We start from the raw sequence: 18329 nt of genomic DNA, 5'->3' as shown, positions 1-18329 counted from the left end.
GGCAATAGGCACAATTGCACACAATGCAGCAGAAGAGGCAGGATGGATTCAATTTAAGAGCAAGGAGTGTGTTTGGACCCAAGCAGTTTTAAGGGGTAGTGCAAATTCAGTGCAGCTGCATTTGTGGCCATAGATTCTCTTTAGCCTTTATGGTCTGCAACTAATATATGGAACACATGTACACTATAAACTAGCCTCTCCAAAAGTAAAGAAGTTATTGCAAAAAAGAAATATGTACTGATGTTTAAACATGGTACAGGTCTGTAGGCTATATAGTGCATATTACACATATTTTCCTCTCAACCCAAAGTCAAGTTATTTGAAAAGTAGGGGGAAAGTGGTGAGGGGGTCCGCGTTTTTTCTAGGTAAAAGAAACTTTGAAAAGATTTAGAAAATGATGTATACATGCTAAATTGACCAGAACAGAATCAGCATCTAACCTATATTATTATTGTTACATGTTACAATTTCTGCAGATATGTAATTGCTTATCATATTAATCATAATTTAAAGACTTTCAAAAATCAGGTACAAATACCCAGCAACCTAGTGGTGGAATTGGACATCATTCTTTTACGCCATCTAGTGACAAAAAGAGAGATGGTTTTATCCTAAAGCAGCTTTTCTAAACTTTCTCTCAGGGGACCAAAAGTAAGTCTGTGTTTTATTATTTCCACTTCATTTTAATTCATATTTTATATGGTCCCATTATCATAGGACATCTTGGGGGCCCATATTTTGAGTAGTGAAACGTACGTAGGTTAAGGGGCCGATTCACTAAGGGTCGAATTTCGAAGTTAAAAATACTTCGAAATTCGACCCTCGGATTGAAATCCTTCGACTTCGAATATCGAAGTCGAAGGATTTTGCGCTAATCCTGCGATCGATCGATCGAAGGATTTTCCGTTCGATCGAACGATTAAATCCTTCGAATCGAACGATTCGAAGGATTTTAATCCAACGATCGAAGGAAAATCCTTCGATCAAAAAATCACAGGCAAGCCTATGGGGACCTTCCCCATAGGCTAACATTGACTTCGGTAGCTTTTAGCTGCCGAAGTAGGGGGTCGAAGTTTTTTTTAAAGGGGAAGTACTTCGACTATCGAATGGTCGAATAGTCGAACGATTTTTCGTTCGATTCGTTCGATTTCGTTCGAATTCGAACGAATTTAACCAATTCGATGGTCGAAGTACCCAAAAAATACTTCGAAATTCGAAGTATTTTTCATTCGAATCCTTCACTCGAGCTTAGTGAATCAGCCCCTAAGAGTTCCTGTCCTAAAGTTTATTTACAAAAGAAAAAAAAACCCACAAAATGGTACAATCTCACTGCACAGAATTCATCTAACTCCACAGATTATACAAAATCAACCCAACCATTCTAGATGTATGCGCTAAATATAGTTCCTCCCCATGTAAACTGATGCATAAAATTTGTTTGAGCTTTTGGAAAGCTCTGATATACTTTCTAAACCAATAGACATGGAACTACTGCTTAGCCGAATAGATATAATATCACAGTTTTGTAAAGAAAGCACCCTACTATCATCCCCATTTATAAACACTTGAAAACAAACAATTATTAAAAGGGTATAACCATGCTTACTGTAAATGCACACTAAGGGGAAACCTTGGTTGTCAGAGATGTGCAGGCCAGCCTGAAAAAACATGGAAAACATATATCCTTTGAGGGCGTGGCATGAAATCTGCCTTTTTCCCACCCAACCTGCAATTTCACTCCACTTTCACCTCTGGCAGTCAGTATTTATATTCCCACACCTGCTTTGTTCGGTAACATCAGAGATGGACAGGTCAGGCATGGGTGTATAAATACCCATTGGGAGCGGGTCGACTGTCAACCAGCACATCACTTATGAATGTAATAGTAAGGAAAGGAGTAGTAGGTGGGGAAAATGTAAAATAGTCTTCCTAAAATGGTCTACTAAAACATTTACTTTAGTTTTTATGTACTTTGATAGAGAATTTGCTGAAGGTTTGTACATAAAGGAGTAAAACATCCTTTGAGAAGCCTGGTATATCACATGGATCTGTGTTGAAGCCATATTTCTGTCATCTTTACAGTATTAACTTTTAAAGAAGCACACAACGGCACTTTCCAGGAAAAATAGAAGACTGAAAAAATATGGTTTCTCTCTACCTAGAGAAAAAAAAATGGGAAAGACAAAGTGCTATTGTTTACACTGGAGAAGATTAGGTCAACTTGAATATAATTACCAGGGACTTCTCTGAGGCTGCTGCTGCCTGAGTCGGCAGCCCCAACGCAACCCCTATATCTGCTCCATGCTTCAATTTTTGCATCGGAATGGGATCACTAGTGCAGCACTATTGCACTATTTTCTTTTCAAAACTTCTTAAAGTTGACAGGGTGGCCATTTGCCTCCTCAGTAACTGCTGCTCATTTGCCTTAAGTTTTAAACTTGATGGAAGCATGTTTCTTCTTCTATGTTTACTAGGTTCAAAATTTTCAGAAGGCAGTCGCTTTAGGCCCCAACTCTAAGGGACACATTTTTCAAAAATGTATCTCACTGTGACTCTTGATTTATCTTATCTCTATGGTGTGTCTCTGTGCTTCTAGCACAATATAACCGTAACTCTTCTGTAGCCTATTCCTATAATTACTTAACCAACCAACTTGGGGTATATTCTGTGTTCACAGGCACCATATAATTCATTCGTCCCAATGATTTTTTTGTAGTAAATTAAGATGTGCGTAGGCACAGTACAAAAATTGCCAAAGAAATTCAGTACTTGCCCAGTGCAGTGCAGGGGATTACCTGGATCTCTGCAGAAGAATAACATCCAGTGAATTTTTTTAACTTTGGTTTTTTATTGAGTTTAATCATCACAGCATTTAGTGAGATATATGTTACATATGCACATTTCTATGGTAAATAAAGATCATTGTTCCTATTGAGAAGTGTCTGATGTTTCACTTGTCTTGCTGTGATTTTTTTTATTCTGATCTATATAGCCCGATTAGCCAAACAATTAACTGGGTACATCCAGTACATTTTTAAAAGAAGAGGAGTGTTACATTTGGTTCCTCCATTAGCAGTTAGAGTTACCGTGAAGTTTCTAAAAAATTGGCATCCCAATGAACTTGGGTTTCATTGTCACAGGCTGCTCATCAGGCTGACTGGTGTTTTCCCATCCCTGAAGGTGGTCATATTTGCACAAATATCGTACAAAAGAAATTTAGTCCGATATTTGGTGAGTGAATGGTGGGAGATGAGTCGACCAATAACGGCAGAAGAATTGGATATCGGTTGGCTCATCGATCTGCCCAGGTGGAAAATTTTGATTGGGTGTGGAATCGTCAGATACAGGTAGAATTCTATTGTTTCTACCTGTATATCCGACGATTCAGCTCTACACATGTGTGCTGAAATTAATCTTTCTTGGAAAGATCTTTTCCAAGAAATATCATAATTGTTGATAAATATCATAAATGCCTCGTACTGCACATGCGCCAAAAAACGTCAGGCAAAGCAGGAAGAAGAGCGATCGGGAGAAGATGGCGCCCGTGATCTAAGCAGCAGAGGACCTACACAGGGGAGGGTTTTTTCCCCGTACAAGTTGACTTCTCCTTTAAGGGGGAACCATGCCCCAGGAGCTTCCAGTAGCTAAAGATTCAACAAGATTCAACATGCTTCCATTAATAAAACATGATTTCACACACACAGATATGCTTAATAGAAATATAATGCTGACAGATAGGAGCAGGAATGCGCACAAATAAGTCAGCACCAAGGTTATGTAGTAGGCAATATCATAAGATTCAGGTCATAGCTTTTTATAATTTTCCAGTGCAGAGACAGGAATAGCTGCTCCCTCTGTCAGACTGCACTAAAATTAGACCAAGCAGTGACGCCAATGTGCGTCTGAATGGGCTTCAGAGACTTTCCCTGTGTGCACAGAACAGCTCACCCTCAGTTCATGTATATTCCATTCCAGAAATAGATCAGAATGAAAGAGCTCTGTCAGTGTTACCAGGGAATATTATATTCAATCGTAATGTCAACTACAAAGAACATGAGCATGCCTGCTCATTTTCTGGGCAGGTAAAGGTTATTATTAATAATGTTACCTGAATGTCATACGCAGGATGCTGCCTAAATTAGCTTTATAACTAGTATAGTTCAGTACAGTATAGCTTTCTCAAGCAGTTTAGCAGTCATATAGTACATATTGCATTCTCCCTACCATCCTGTGTGTTATGACAGAAATGATGATCTACCTGTTTCAAAACATATAGGGGTTTCAGACAGGGAGAAACAGACACAGTGGGGTTTCTGGCAGAGAAAATGCAATGTGTGCATTAGTCCCAAGGCCCTGTTTTTTAAGCTTGGGTTCACAAATATAACTGTTTTCACAGTTGATTACATGTTGAAGAATGCTTGGATACCCAAGCTTAAAGGAGAAGGAAAGCTACGGAGGCATTTTATTGCCAATAGATTAGCTGCAATAGTGCAAGCTAGAATGCTATATTTATTCTGTAGAATGTTTTACCATACCTGAGTAAAAAGCTCTAGAAGCTCTCTGTTTGTTTAGGATAGGAGCTGCAGTATTAATGTGGTGTGACATCACTTCCTGCCTGAGTCTCTCCCTGCTCTGGGCTCAGATTACAGTAGAAAAGGGAGGGGGCAGGGGAAGAGGAGCAAACTGAGCATGCTCTTGCCCAGGGCAATGAGGTCTAAGCTGAAGGCAAGAAGTCTGATACAGAAGCCCATGTGTACACAATAGAAGGAAAGAAATGCAGTGTTTCTTTTGACAGGGGACTCAGAGCAGCACTACTTTGGGGGTTTACTGGTATATTTAGATGGACCTTTCTGATAAGGCTTACTTAGTTTTAACCTTTCCTTCTCCTTTAAAGGAGAACTAAAGCCTAACTAAAGAAGTAGCTAGAAATGTTGGTACATTATGTTTTGTGCTTATGTACCAGCCCAAGGTAACCACAGCCCTTTAGGGTAGGACTACATGGACGTTTTCGGTGCGATCTGACATGCTGCAACAAAACGCCAGAGTCAAACTGCAAGCGGCGGAAATAAGGTAAGAGAATGCATTGTCGGATGGTGTCGCAGCGTTGATCCGATGCAACACGACTGTGGGATGCAGACGCTGCAAGCCTAGTCTGCATCCGACAATCGTGTTGGATCAACGCTGCGACTTCATCCGACATTTCCAACCTTATTTCCGGCGCATGCGATTTGACGCTGGCGTTTTGTTGCAGCACGTTGGATCGCGCCGAAAACGTCCATGTAGTCCTACCCTTAGACGTAAACATCTGTGTCTCCAAAGATGCCCCAGTAGCTCCCCATCTTCTTTTCTGCTGATTCACTGCACATGCTCTGTGCTGCTGTCACTTACTGAGCTTAGGGACCCACACACAATATACAGTACACATAGAATATAAATGTCACAATATAAGGCTGATTAGTAATTAATACAGATAATTACTACATGATGGCACAGAAAACAGTGCAACTAGCATCCAGATTTAATGCTAATCTGCTCTATAGCATCATTTTATATAACAATTTGTGATGACAAGTGTTATAGACACTTTTCCCAAGATGATGACCCCCTGCGACAAGTTTGAAATCCTGGATCATTGCTGCTATTGAGAAGCTCAAACTTTAGGCTGATGCAATAAGGTCATTATATAAAATATGGCATTTTAGCACCTCATTTTTAGGGTTTAGTTCTCCTTTAAAAAACAGTCTTAAAGGAGAAGCAATGTTAGATACCCCCCAGTTATTGTAATCGCTTACCTGATAATCCAGGCCTATGCTCCTGTTATCAGAAAACTGCACCGGCCCGCGGTCCTTTTCAGCAAGTACCATGGGTTTATCCTCTTCTACCACTTTTTCCTTCATCAATGCCCCATGGCTGCAAAAGAGTGAAAACCACAAAGTTCAGCTTTTCACTCTACTGCACAGTTGCTGCTGCCCCCCCCTCCCCCGGAAATTCGCTCTTAAAGTACCAGGAGCAGCATTTTTGCTGCCCCTGGTACCTAGTGGGGCGCTGCCACCTGAGGCGACAGCCTCAACTCGCCTCATTGGCGAAGCACCCCTGGTGCTCCCTGAAAAGTATCAGGGCTGGTTCCAACCTGGCAGCGCTTTACATTTAGCACCCCTACAGTGATTAAGACAAACTCTGTCAGTGTTTTATACATTATCTTACTGAAAAAAAAAACTGCAGGATACTGTGCCCTGTCAATGTTATGTGGCGGTCATGGATGATAGATCTTGGTCTTGAGAAAGGTCTTAGGCAAAGACCGAAACGTTGATCTGTTTTTAAAGATGTATTAAATAAAGAAAGGATTTTTTAACCCTTTAAAGTTTCCTGGTGTGCACCTCGCTTTTTTGTTATTTTGTATACTGCTAATGAGAGTAGCACCTGGGTCATTTCCTACCACATGGTGTGCTGAACCCACTTGGACTAAGTATATATATATATATATATGGGATCGCACTTTAGATAGTAGCAGCAGCTCCTCCTTTCACACAGATAAGACACAGTACACCGGGTTTCCAGCTGATCTTTGCATGTGCAGTTTAAACACAAAATGAAAGTTCTTAACCTCTGAGGTTGCATTAAAGCAAAATAGTTAGAGCTGGCATACCTCCCAACTGTCCCTTTTTTGGAGGAACAGTTCCTCTTGACAGCTCAACCCACAGTCCCTCGTTTGTACTGGAAAGTCCCTATTTTCTTTGTACTGAACAGCCAGAAAAAGAAACAAAGTTTCTCACTTAATTGGCTTTTATCAGAGAGCCCAGAACAGCTAACAGGTGCAAATAAGATACTTTGTAACAATTTTGTGACACAAAAAAACAGTTCAGATAAGGAGAATTATTTTCATAACCTGCGAAATTTCGTAAAATTAACATGGTAATTAGGGGGTGTGGACACAAAGGGGCGTGGTCAAAAAATTTCACTGCGCTTCGTGTGAAAATTTTTTATATCCCTCTTTTTACTTCCAAAATGTTGGGAGGTATGTGCTGGTAAAGAAAAATGTACTTTCCAAATGACCCACAGCCTCACTTGAGCAAGTTAAATCTAATAAGCAAATACAAAGTTCATTCACAGTCCTTTTGGAGCTTCCCTGGGCTTTCTCTCTGGAGCAGGTGCAGCTCACTCCCAAGCACTTTAGGGCAGCAGCTTGTAGCCAGTCATTGCTACCTTGGGAGAAAACCTTAAAGGAGAATTCAACCGTTAACTTAAAAGACCCTCCTCCCCCCCAACCTAGCTGCCCTGCCCCCAGGAAAAATGCCCCTAACTTTTTACTTACCCCTGGGTGCAGATTCAGGGATTGTAGTTCACGGGTGACATCTTCCAGGTCTTTGGTAATCTGAGAATGAAATAGGCGGCGCATGCACAGTTGGAGCAACTTCCTGGTTCGCGACAACTGCGCATGCGCCGAAACGGACGGAAGTTGCTGGAAGAAGACACGAAGACCTGGAAGATGGCTGCCGTGAACTACAATCCCTTAATCTGCACTGAGGGGTAAGTGAAAAGGGGCATTTCCTCTGGGGGGGTCTACATAGGGTAGGAGTTTTTTTTTAAATTAATGGTTGAATTCTCCTTTAAGTGTCCAGCAATAATCCTTATGCCAAATAACACCAGTTGCATGCAGTGTAACTGAAATTTCCCCAATACAGCCTTAATGGTTCTCCTTTCTCCCCCAGATGAGGCCTTAATTGAGCCACACCTTTTAACTCCAGGTGAGTCTAATCATCCCTCACTGCTGATCAGACCCTCATTTTCACAGCTCTCTGTACTGCCTCATAGAGGATTCTGGGAGGGATATACTTTCCATCTATGATTATTCCAACCATGCTACAATATATCTGTGGAGATCGGGTTAATATACCCTTTTAGGTGGCCGCTGCCTATAGAGATAAAAGACGTGTGCTCCAATTCCTGGGGGTCTGCTGTTCCCAGTAGGTTGTGAAGTCTGGATTATTATTATTAACATTTATTTATATAGCGCCAGCATATTTTGCAGCGTGGATGGTGTGGATCATAGAGAGAAGTTGATATCTGAACTGTGAGTAACAAGGTGCTTAATAAATGTGATGTATAATAAACAGCGTTTCCGAAAAATATCTGACGAAATGTAAAAAAGTGATATCTAACAATATCTTAGTAATTATAAGTCACGCAGGTCTGAGTATCGTATCTTAAAGGTGTTGTTCACCTTTAAATTAACTTTTAGTATGACGTAGAGAGTGATATTCTGAAACAATTTGCAATTGGTTTTCATTTTTTATTATTTGTGGCTTTTGAGTTATTTAACTTTTTATTCAGCAGCTCTCCAGTTTGCAATTACAGCAATCTGGTTGCTATGGTTATGGATTTAAAGAAGTGACTGGACTATGAACAAGAGAGGGACCGAATAGAAAGAGGAGTAATAAAAAGTAGCAAAAACAATAAATGTGTAGCCTTACAGAGTATTTGTTATTAGTTGGGGTCAGTGACCCCCATTTGAAAGCTGGAAAAAGTCAGAAGAAGGAGGCAAATGATTCAAAAATGATTAGAAAAATAAATAAGGTTGCTTAGAATTGTCCATTCTATAATATACTAAGGGGCATATTTATCAAGGGTCGAATTTCGAATTGAAACAACTTTGGAATTCAAATTCAAAAATACCCAACTGAAATTAAGTCAAAGGTTTTTTTTTTGGTTGAATAGGTCAGTTTTTGATTGTATTCGGCTGAATTCGAATCATATGAATCAAAGGAATTGCTCATTCGATCGAATTTGATTCAGAGTTCTTTTCCTAGAAAAGACTTTGAATTTTCAAAGTCCACCAATGCACTCCAAATGGCTTGTAGGGGGTCCCCCATAGGCTTAAACAGCAATTTGATAGGTTTTAGATGGCGAATGGTTGAGGTCGGATTTTTAAAGAGACAGTACGGCATATTTATCAAAAGTCGAGGTGAATTTTCGAATGAAAAAAATATTAATTTCGAGCTATTTTTTGTGTATTTTGACTACAGCAAAATCCAAATTGAATTAGAACCTGAAAAAAATCCGAAAATTTGAATATTAAAATTTATCACGTACGGCCTCTTTAAAAATTCCCCTGGTGGGGAGACTGCGGAGAGAAGGGCAGGAAACCAACAGGACCAACATTTTTAAATCTGGGACATTTGTAAATATTTTGTCATTTTTAATCCTATTCTCTCACAAAAAATGCTTTTAGAAACAATAAGAATTCTGATTTAGAGGAAATATTTCAGTCCAGTCTCCCCTCTTGTTTTGTTCCAATTCCATTTCCGACATTGATGAAACAGTAACATCCTGGTCTCATGTGTGTGAATAAGATCTGTGCACAACTCAATGCGAGTTCCCTGCGCTTGGGCGCTCACACCGGCGCTATTTCAGATTAGTTCTTTCACCGACAAATTTGCCTTCACTTTATTCGCCAGAGTATGTTATTCCCAAGAGCACGGAATCCTACAACCGACTTTCCGTTCCCACGAATAAAGAAATTGCCGAGAGCTGGAGAAGGCAAATTTACTGGTGAAAGAACTAATCTGAAGTATCGACGGAGGTGAACCACCCTATTCAGTAACCACGGAAACGTTTATTTGCTACGCCCTGGACGTTCAGCTATGATTTACGTAGCCCTACAAACGTGAAGCAGCCAATCAGAAATGTCCACGAGCTATGTAGGAAGTATACTCTCCTCATGCCCGGCTGTAAAATGGCTGAATTTGCACGGTAAGGCGATTGAAGAACGTTCAGTCGCTTATCCTGGCTCCTCCCTTTCCGATCCTCTAGTTCCGGTCTTCTGCCTCCATGGCCCGGTTGTTCCCCGTCCTCCTCTCGCTGCTTCTTTGCGGCTACGTGCGGCCCATCGCTTTTTCGCTGCCGCCCAACAGCCGTAAGTGTCTGCGTGAAGAAATCCACAAGAACGTGCTTGTGACTGGAGAATACGAGCTGTCTGAGGTCCACAATCAGGGCCAAGTGCGGCTAAAGGTGAGACAGTAAAGGAAACAGAGGGGGCGGGGATTTGTAATGTTTGTGGAGAGACAATGGCCATTATTGGCCTGTGAGTGGTACCCTGTGAAATGGAAGATTTCTTTGTGAGGAGCATTACAAGGGGGTGGATAAATGTCATTGCTGCGTGTGGGTCGTGTGACGTCTGCACTGAACACAGAGTTTGTTGTTCTAATGTATAAAGGCACAAAGTGTTCTCAGAACTGCGCTTGAGGCATCACAAGGGGTAGTAGAACTTCTCGGAATGCGGGGATCGATCACGCGAGAACAGGACATAGAAGAAATGCCTGTTCCCCCTCCAACCTCCGTTTACCCCAGTGTGGGAATAAGCAGATGTTGTGTCCAGCTATTGAGGGCGTGACTGCAGCTGCTTGAGGGACACGTGTTCTTGTCTGGTGTCTCATGAAAGGCTTCATTTCATTCTTTTCAGCCCATATGTTATGATTAAAGGGCATGTAAAGGCAAAAGAATAAATAAAATCCCATTTTTACTTTAATGAAAAAGAAACCTATCTCCAATATACTGTTTTTATAAGAAACCTGACTTTGTGCAGTGAAATTCTCCCTTCATTTACTGCCGTGAATAGGAATTGTCAGATGGTCCCTAACTGCTCTGCAGGGTATACAATCGTACTTCTGAACAGCAGGGGAGCCTTACTTCCCAGCCATGCAGAACTCAAGCAGCTTTGTCTGTTTCCCTGCAGAGCAGTCGGCGACTGTGTAGAGATTTGTATTGGATTTTATTTTTGACTTTACATCTCCTTTACTGTTTCCAGTTGCAGGGACAAAGATCATGGAGCTAAATTTAAACAGATAAACTGGGATTCTCTTTGGAGGATTATTTTGCTGCAGCCCCTGGTTCTGGAGAGTTGGAGAAAGTTTGTATTAAACAATACAAAAACTAAAACAATCCACATTAGATTACATGACAACACAGGACCCAGTGCAGTCTAGGGATGCACCGAATCTAGGATTCAGCCTTTTTCAGCAGTATTCGGATTCTGGCAAAACCATTCTGCCTGGCCAAACCAAATCCTAATTTGCATATGCAAATTAGGGGTCGGAGAGCCAAATCAAGTGAATTTTTGTCACAAAACAAGGAAGTTAAAAATGTTTTCCCCTTTCCACCCCTAATTTGCATATGCAAACTAGGATTCGGTTTGGTATTCAGCTGACTCTTTCACGAAGGGTTCAGCCAAATCCAAAAAAGTGGATTCGGTAGTCTGAATATTCTGACTATTTATCAGTCTTGCTGTATCGGCTTCTGGTAGATATTATTTGACTTGTTGACGTGCTGTTTTGATAATTAATGATGATCCCTAAGCAGCCCAGACCACACTGAGCATGTGCACAGTCTTGGTCTTGCAAAGATGTTTACCAAAGTTACAAGATGATGACCCCCCAAGGCAACTTTGAAAGCATAAATCATTTGTTTATTTAGGTTTGTAGTGCAGTGAGTTCATATTTATGTTTAGTATACAAAATACAGCATTGCTAGCCTTATTCTATTTTAGACTTCCCCTTTAAACATTATCCTGCATCTGTTGGACATATACTGGTACAAGTGGGGGCTGCAATTTGGCCTGTTACAGGAAGAAGCATGATCCTCTCCTGGAACTGCTGTCCCAAATTGCATGCAAAACCTTGCCACATTGTATCCATCTAAAACCTCCCTTCTGCCTATAGGCCTCTATATTTTATATACAATTATTTTTGCCTTTCTAGACAGTCTTTTGAGCTTTGGTTTTGCTGGTTGATTCTGATGAGCTGAACCGTCTCTTGCACTTGAGAGAGATCCCTTATGAAAGGGTCTCCATTGAGTTGAAAGTAGGTGTTATTAGCTTTGGAGATGAATGTCAAGGGTTTTATTTTTTTATGTTTGGAGCATGATGGCTGGTTGTGTTTATGAAGAGTACTTTGAGATTTCTGAGCACAGCATTTAGGATTTATTTGTACAGCAGCATTAACGGAAAAGTGTGGACAACTAGTGATGCTGACATGCGTGAGAATGTCCCCTGTCTACTCCACTTTAGGGATGCACCGGTTCATGATTCAGCCAGGATTTGGCCTTTTTCAGCAGGATTTGGATTAGGCCAAAGACTTTTTGTCACAAAACAAGGAAGTGAATGTTTTCCCCTTCCCAACCCATTCGGATTTGGTTCAGAATTCGGTCGAATCTTTCGCGAAGGATTCAGGAGTTCGGCCTCAGAGCAAATGTAACAGAGCATTTTGGTGGATTTGGTGCATCCCTACTCCACTTTATATTGAACTATAAAAAAAAAAAAGCAACTAGTTACATATTCACCTTTCCACCTGTGCTTATATGGACAATGCTAAGTGACTTAATTAGCATTTCAATTCAGGGGATCTTTCTCATGGTTTCCAATAATGTTTTTGAAAAGGGACCCTAGACTGAAAGATTCACGTTGTTTTGGTGACCAAAATGCTCTTTGTTACATTAGCTCTGAGGCCTTTGTGGTGACAATCTTTGGGAGAACTGAGGCAGTCAAAACACAAGTCTTCATTGGTTGGCATTACTAATTATTTGAATAGGAAATAGGCTGCCTTCATTTGGGCTCTTGTTTTGAAAAGCTGACATCCGCATTCATGAAAACCCTGTGTAAATGAATGTCGGGTCTTGTGATTGCTGGGAATCTCCATGAGAGCACAATAACAATCACAAATGCCTGCATGAACTAGTAACATTCTTAATCATACACTGGATATATATAACTGTTTTTTTTTCAGATTACAGACTCTGCTGGACACATTCTGTACTCCAAGGAAGATGCTTCTAAGGGGAAATTTGCTTTCACCACTGAGGAGTATGACATGTTTGAGGTCTGCTTCGATAGTAAGCTACCAGCAGGTAAGGAGAATTCTTAGAATCAATTTGCACTAGTCAGGATAGACTAAACTGTCCATAGTTGTGTTGTGCGGGCTGACCCGATACCGGGCGGGTTTCGGGCTGACCTTGCACGCTCCTTTCCGGGCGGGTGTGGGTTGAGCTCTTTCTATTGCTCTCCCCACACTCGACCTTCCAAATGCCGGCTTCCGACTTCCTGGTTAAGTTTTTATAGATGTGTGCCTCTCGCCCCGCCACATTTTTTTACATCATCAGTGGCGCGGGTCTATGAAAGAGACCCAGAAGTTGGGCTCGGTCTGGCACAGGTGGTGGGAAGGCGAGTGGTGGGCGGGTCGGGAAAAGCCTGACCCACACATCACTAGTCCATACATAAGATGATACACTACCTGTTATTTGACCTGAATGACCAGATCATTGACAATGAACCATTGCAATCTCGCAACACTACCATAAAACTGTTACCAAAGGAGCCGACACAGGGACAGTAGTTGAAAAATGTCGTTTATAAATTATTAAATTGCCCAAACAATTTTCTGTGTCTAACTTTAGATTTAATTGTGTGAATAATTATTTTACTTCGCTCTTGTACTGGTTTTTACTGTCTGTGCAGCTTCGAAACAGAGGCAATTTTGTTTAAAGGGGAACTCCACACAAACATAACTTAAGCTTTTTGAAAAGTAAACATAATTTCCAGCAACTTTGCAATATAAATCAATTAAAAAATATTCAGAATTTTCATTATTTTTAATTATTTGGAACAGTACCCTAAGCCTTGCTCTCCTGCTGATCTGTCTGACTACTATGCTGAGCTGGCTGACTACTGTTACTTTGTATCAACAGCCATCTGTCCTCGGCCTGCATCCTCCAAACCCCACAATTCCCTGCACACATGATTTCAATAAGGAAAGGAACATCATAGTGCAATGCATTGTGGGTTTATGTAGTTCCTGCATGCTGTCTGTAAGTTGTGGAGAAGTTGTTACAATTTGTAACATCAGTTAGTTAGTTAGTCGCTCCTTCCCTGCCAGGATTTCAAATGATGTAGAAAGAGAAGAACTGTTAAACAGCTGGATTTCAGCATAGAAAATGGCATTTATTCATACTTTTTAAAGAAACAGGTAGCTGTGATTGGTATATTAGGGGTTCCTGTTTTATGTGGTCCTCTTTATCAAATTTTGTTTTGGAAGCCAGAGTTCCCCTTTATATTAACAAGTGTAAATGATTATAGATATAATAATTGGGACCCCCCCAAAAAAATATTGTGTATTTTAATACCCTTATAAGCACAGACGCACCACTGTATTGCCGGAATTCCAATCCAATGCCAATCATTCTATTTTATACCATGCGATTTTTGTAAACATAACTAGCTATTTGCATCTGCCCATTTTCAAGAACTACAAGGTTGCTTGACTGAAGTTGGCAAGCCACTAGCTTTGTTACATCATAGTCATTTTGAATTGATTGATATCAAATGTAATTTTAAGTTGATTGATTTCGTTTTTTTGCTTTTTGTTTTATTTTATATCCCAGGTGCTGGGCGAGTACCAGATCAGATGGTCAATCTCATTATGAAGCATGGAGTTGAGGCAAAAAATTATGAAGAGGTGGGTTGAAAAACCTGAACATACGTTTTGCCATTATACACAGTATACGTCGGTATAGAGGCAGGCCATTTGTGTAAGGGGAAGAAAGCTTTTGCTGGTATGATAAAGATATTTGGGGTCCTAGACCTGAATCCCACTAGATTTAAAAATAAAAGTGACATAAATTCATAAAGTAAATAATAAAGTTACAAATAGTAAAAAATAAAGTTTATTATTCTTCTAGTGATCAAAATGAGCTACTTTTCAATACCCTTTTTCCTACAGATTTTGCTATCCAGTGGCTGCTTCTCTTCTGCAGGATAAAACCACAAAATCTTTACGTTTTGTAGGCCTGTCTGAGTAGAATAGCAGCAAATCGATTCCCTGTTGGCTGCAGCTCCGCTTAGATGTCTGCTCTTTTGGTTTACGCTGTGTGGGGAAAAGGAGCCATACAATTATAGAATTGGTAGCAAAATAAGCACACTTTACGATTTGGCATCCCCTTTAAAGGGTACCTATCACAGCCAAAATCAAACACATATTAACAATCTGACAGTACAACCTAAACACGTTTAATCAAACTACATATATAGTTTTTTGAAAAAAACTGCAGGTTTTTAAAAAAAAAAAAAAAAAAAAAATGCCTTACTTTTTCAAATGTGTTCTTTCACTGAGGGAGTCCATACTGAGACTATAACATGCAAATTTTAGGAGCATGCTCACATTGTAACACTGCCTTGGGTATTCTACCCAGAATGCCTAGCTTTAGTAAACTCCTCCATTAGAAGTATCACGAGATTTCCCTATCTTGTCCCCTGCTGGTGATGTTATTATGCAAATGAAGGGCGCACACTAACTTCCAGCAGGTGGCAGCACTACTGAACAGCAGCGAACACAGAGGTTTGGCTGATTAGAAGTGTTGCTAAGCAACCAGGGAATTTTAACTGAACATGTGCGAGATTTCAGAGCTGTTGTTGGCTGGGAAGATATAGGTAGGAGGAGCGAGTGAAATCCAAGATGCCTGCCTCAGCTAGAACTGCAGTGGAGATAGGGGATTGATGACTTACATTAAACAAACAATTCTAACTGTTTTAAAAATCTGAATTTCTTGAACTTTCGCATAGTGTATTTACTTACTAAATGATTTTAGTTATGACTGGTGCCCTTTAATAGAAGGTAATAAGGGTATAAAATGCAAGTATTTGAGGACTGTGGTCTATTTCATCAGATTGCCAAGGTGGAGAAGCTTAAACCGCTTGAGGTCGAACTACGGCGTCTTGAGGATTTGTCCGAATCTATCGTCAATGATTTTGCCTATATGAAAAAGAGAGAGGAAGAAATGAGGGACACAAATGGTGAGTTACTTTATTTGAATTTTAAAAGCATCATACTCAGTTAAGTACGATTTCTAGCGTTTTTTTTTTATTCCAAATAATTCTATAAAAGTCATCATCTTTTTTTTTTTTCCCTTATCTCTTACAGAATCCACCAATGTACGTGTTCTTTACTTCAGCATTTTCTCTATGTGTTGCCTAATGGGACTGGCCACCTGGCAAGTTTTCTATCTGCGCCGTTTCTTTAAGGCCAAAAAACTAATTGAGTGAAGAAACAATTTTTACAGATACACAGCTGGCCTCTCCATCCATCAGGCGTTTGCATCTGGGAAATGTTTGCAGAGCTGCTTCCTACTTCTCAGTCTGGGTTATCCATGGATATGTCTGTTTAATTATGGAAACCTCAATAAGCTACCACAGATCTCCAACATTGTCGAAGTGCTCTGTGTTTTCACCAACAATATGGTGAAATTTAAGACCAGCACTACTCTAATTTTTCTCTTCTGATTCTAATACTCTGCAAACTTTGCTGCATATTTTGGATTTTTTTTTTCCAACAAAGGTGTGGGATGTTTTTTTTTTTTTTTCTATTGTAAAAAGAGAATATTTTCAGAAACCCAGTTCTTGATAAAAAGTGTAATATGGTGAAAACATGAACAAAATAAATTGGTAGCTTATAGAAATGACGAGGCATGTCATGAAATATAGGACTGATGGGTGGAACCCATGAACATAGGACTCCAATGAGGTGTTTTTTTTTTGGTATTCTTGTGTTCAGTACATGATGGTTGAGTGGTCACCTGATGGTATGAGAGGGTATGCATGAAGTGGTAAGAGAGTCATGTGGGGACATTTTTAATTTGTTTCAGATAAAAATGTGTGTTTTTTTTAAAATAATTTAAATACCCAAGTTCCTGTTGTACAATTTAGCAGCAGAAGCAGTCGCACTAAACTAAAATATTTTGATAGTTACATCAGTTGTGTTTTCAATTTAAAAACTTCTTTTAGATAAAATAATTTAGAAATGTTGCATAATTGCACAAGGCTTGTGACAGTTGCACACTCCCATTAAATTAAACTAAAATAGACTTAAAATGAAATTTATAAATGTCCCGTTGTTTTTAGGTCTATTAAACCCGTATATGTGATCATTTACTTTGTGTTCAGTTTATTGTGAATTAATTGTGTAGTCTGAGTGTTTCTTGCATAAATGTTGCTAGAAATCTTTGTGACTAACTGGAAAATACACATCATGTAGTATTGAAGGAAAACTATACCCCTCAAACAATGTAGGTCTCTATAAAAAGATATTGCACAAAACAGCTCAGATGTAAAACCCTGCTTCATGTAAATAAACCATTTTCATAATAATATACTTTTCTAGCAGTATGTGCCATTGGGTAATCATAAATAGAAAACAGCTGTTGCTTAAGTATTCATTTTGGGGGTACAGGTATGGGACCTGTTACCCAGAATGCTCGGGACCTGGGGTTTTCCGGATAACGTATCTTTCCGTAATTTGGGTCTTCATGCCTTAAGTCTACTAGAAATTCATTTAAACATTAAATACACCCAATAGGCTGGTTTTGCTTCCAATAAGGATTAATTATATCTTAGTTGGGATCAAGTACAGGCTACTGTTTTATTATTACAGAGAAAAAGGAAATCATTTTTAAAAATTTGGATTAAATGGAGTCTATGGGAGACAGCCATTCCGTAATTCGGAGCATTCTGGATATCGGGTTTCCGGATAAGGGATCTTATACCTGTATAATTTTCCTTTAAGCTACATGGTATTTCCCTCTTTTCTTATCCACTTGTCTATGGGTGGTTCCATGTTTTGACTCTCCATCTTGTAAGAATGCGCCAAATGCATTTTTGGATAATTAACAAAAACATCTATCACAGCTTCATCTAAGTACAAAACCAAATTCTTGTTTGTATATGCAAACCAGCTAAATCCCAGTGCATGAAAAAAAAAAATGGCACTTTCCATCGTCGTCCGATTTTTAAGAGTTTAGATTGGTTTTCCACTTAGTCTTGGATCAGAGCAATTTGGCTGTCTATAAGTGTAGCGCAGTTACTATACACACACTGACTGATGATGTTGGTACATGTAGCTTTATTTATTCACTGAGAGTTTTAGAGAGAATGTTGCTGGGGCTCCCTCTCATGGTCATAAAAATCAGTGCAATTAATTATATTGTGAATTACTGTATTTTTACTGTTAGGGGTTACTATAAGGAAAGAAAACGTTTCATATGGATTTATATAATCTTCATGATCTCAACTAACTCAAATATAAGCAATATACAATGGCCCAGAGTTTTTTTTTTTCTATACAGTAAGTCGCATATCTGCAATTTGAGATCAAATCAGCAAGTTTTAAGTTTCCTGGGAAACCATTTTACCAAATACTGTGACCAAATATAAGTTACATAAACTAAGTCATTTGCTTCTTTTAAGGGAAACTATAACCCTGTGTTAATTTTCCAATGTTACACTTACTCCATTC

General features: G+C 39.6%; 1 protein-coding gene across 1 annotated transcript; it reads left to right on the top strand.

Moving 5' to 3' along the window:
• Positions 1 to 9780: 9780 nt before the first annotated feature.
• On the top strand, positions 9781 to 16494 carry tmed10.S (transmembrane emp24-like trafficking protein 10 (yeast) S homeolog). Its single transcript, NM_001086292.2, is given in 5 exon segments — positions 9781 to 10008; positions 12777 to 12897; positions 14428 to 14501; positions 15709 to 15835; positions 15963 to 16494. Coding segments are annotated over 5 exon segments (624 nt in total). The 5' UTR covers positions 9781 to 9828; the 3' UTR covers positions 16085 to 16494.
• Positions 16495 to 18329: the final 1835 nt, after the last annotated feature.

Source organism: Xenopus laevis, chromosome 8S (genome assembly GCF_017654675.1).
Source record: "Xenopus laevis strain J_2021 chromosome 8S, Xenopus_laevis_v10.1, whole genome shotgun sequence".
NCBI lineage: Eukaryota > Metazoa > Chordata > Amphibia > Anura > Pipidae > Xenopus > Xenopus laevis.
This window is presented reverse-complemented; position numbering and strand designations above follow the sequence as displayed.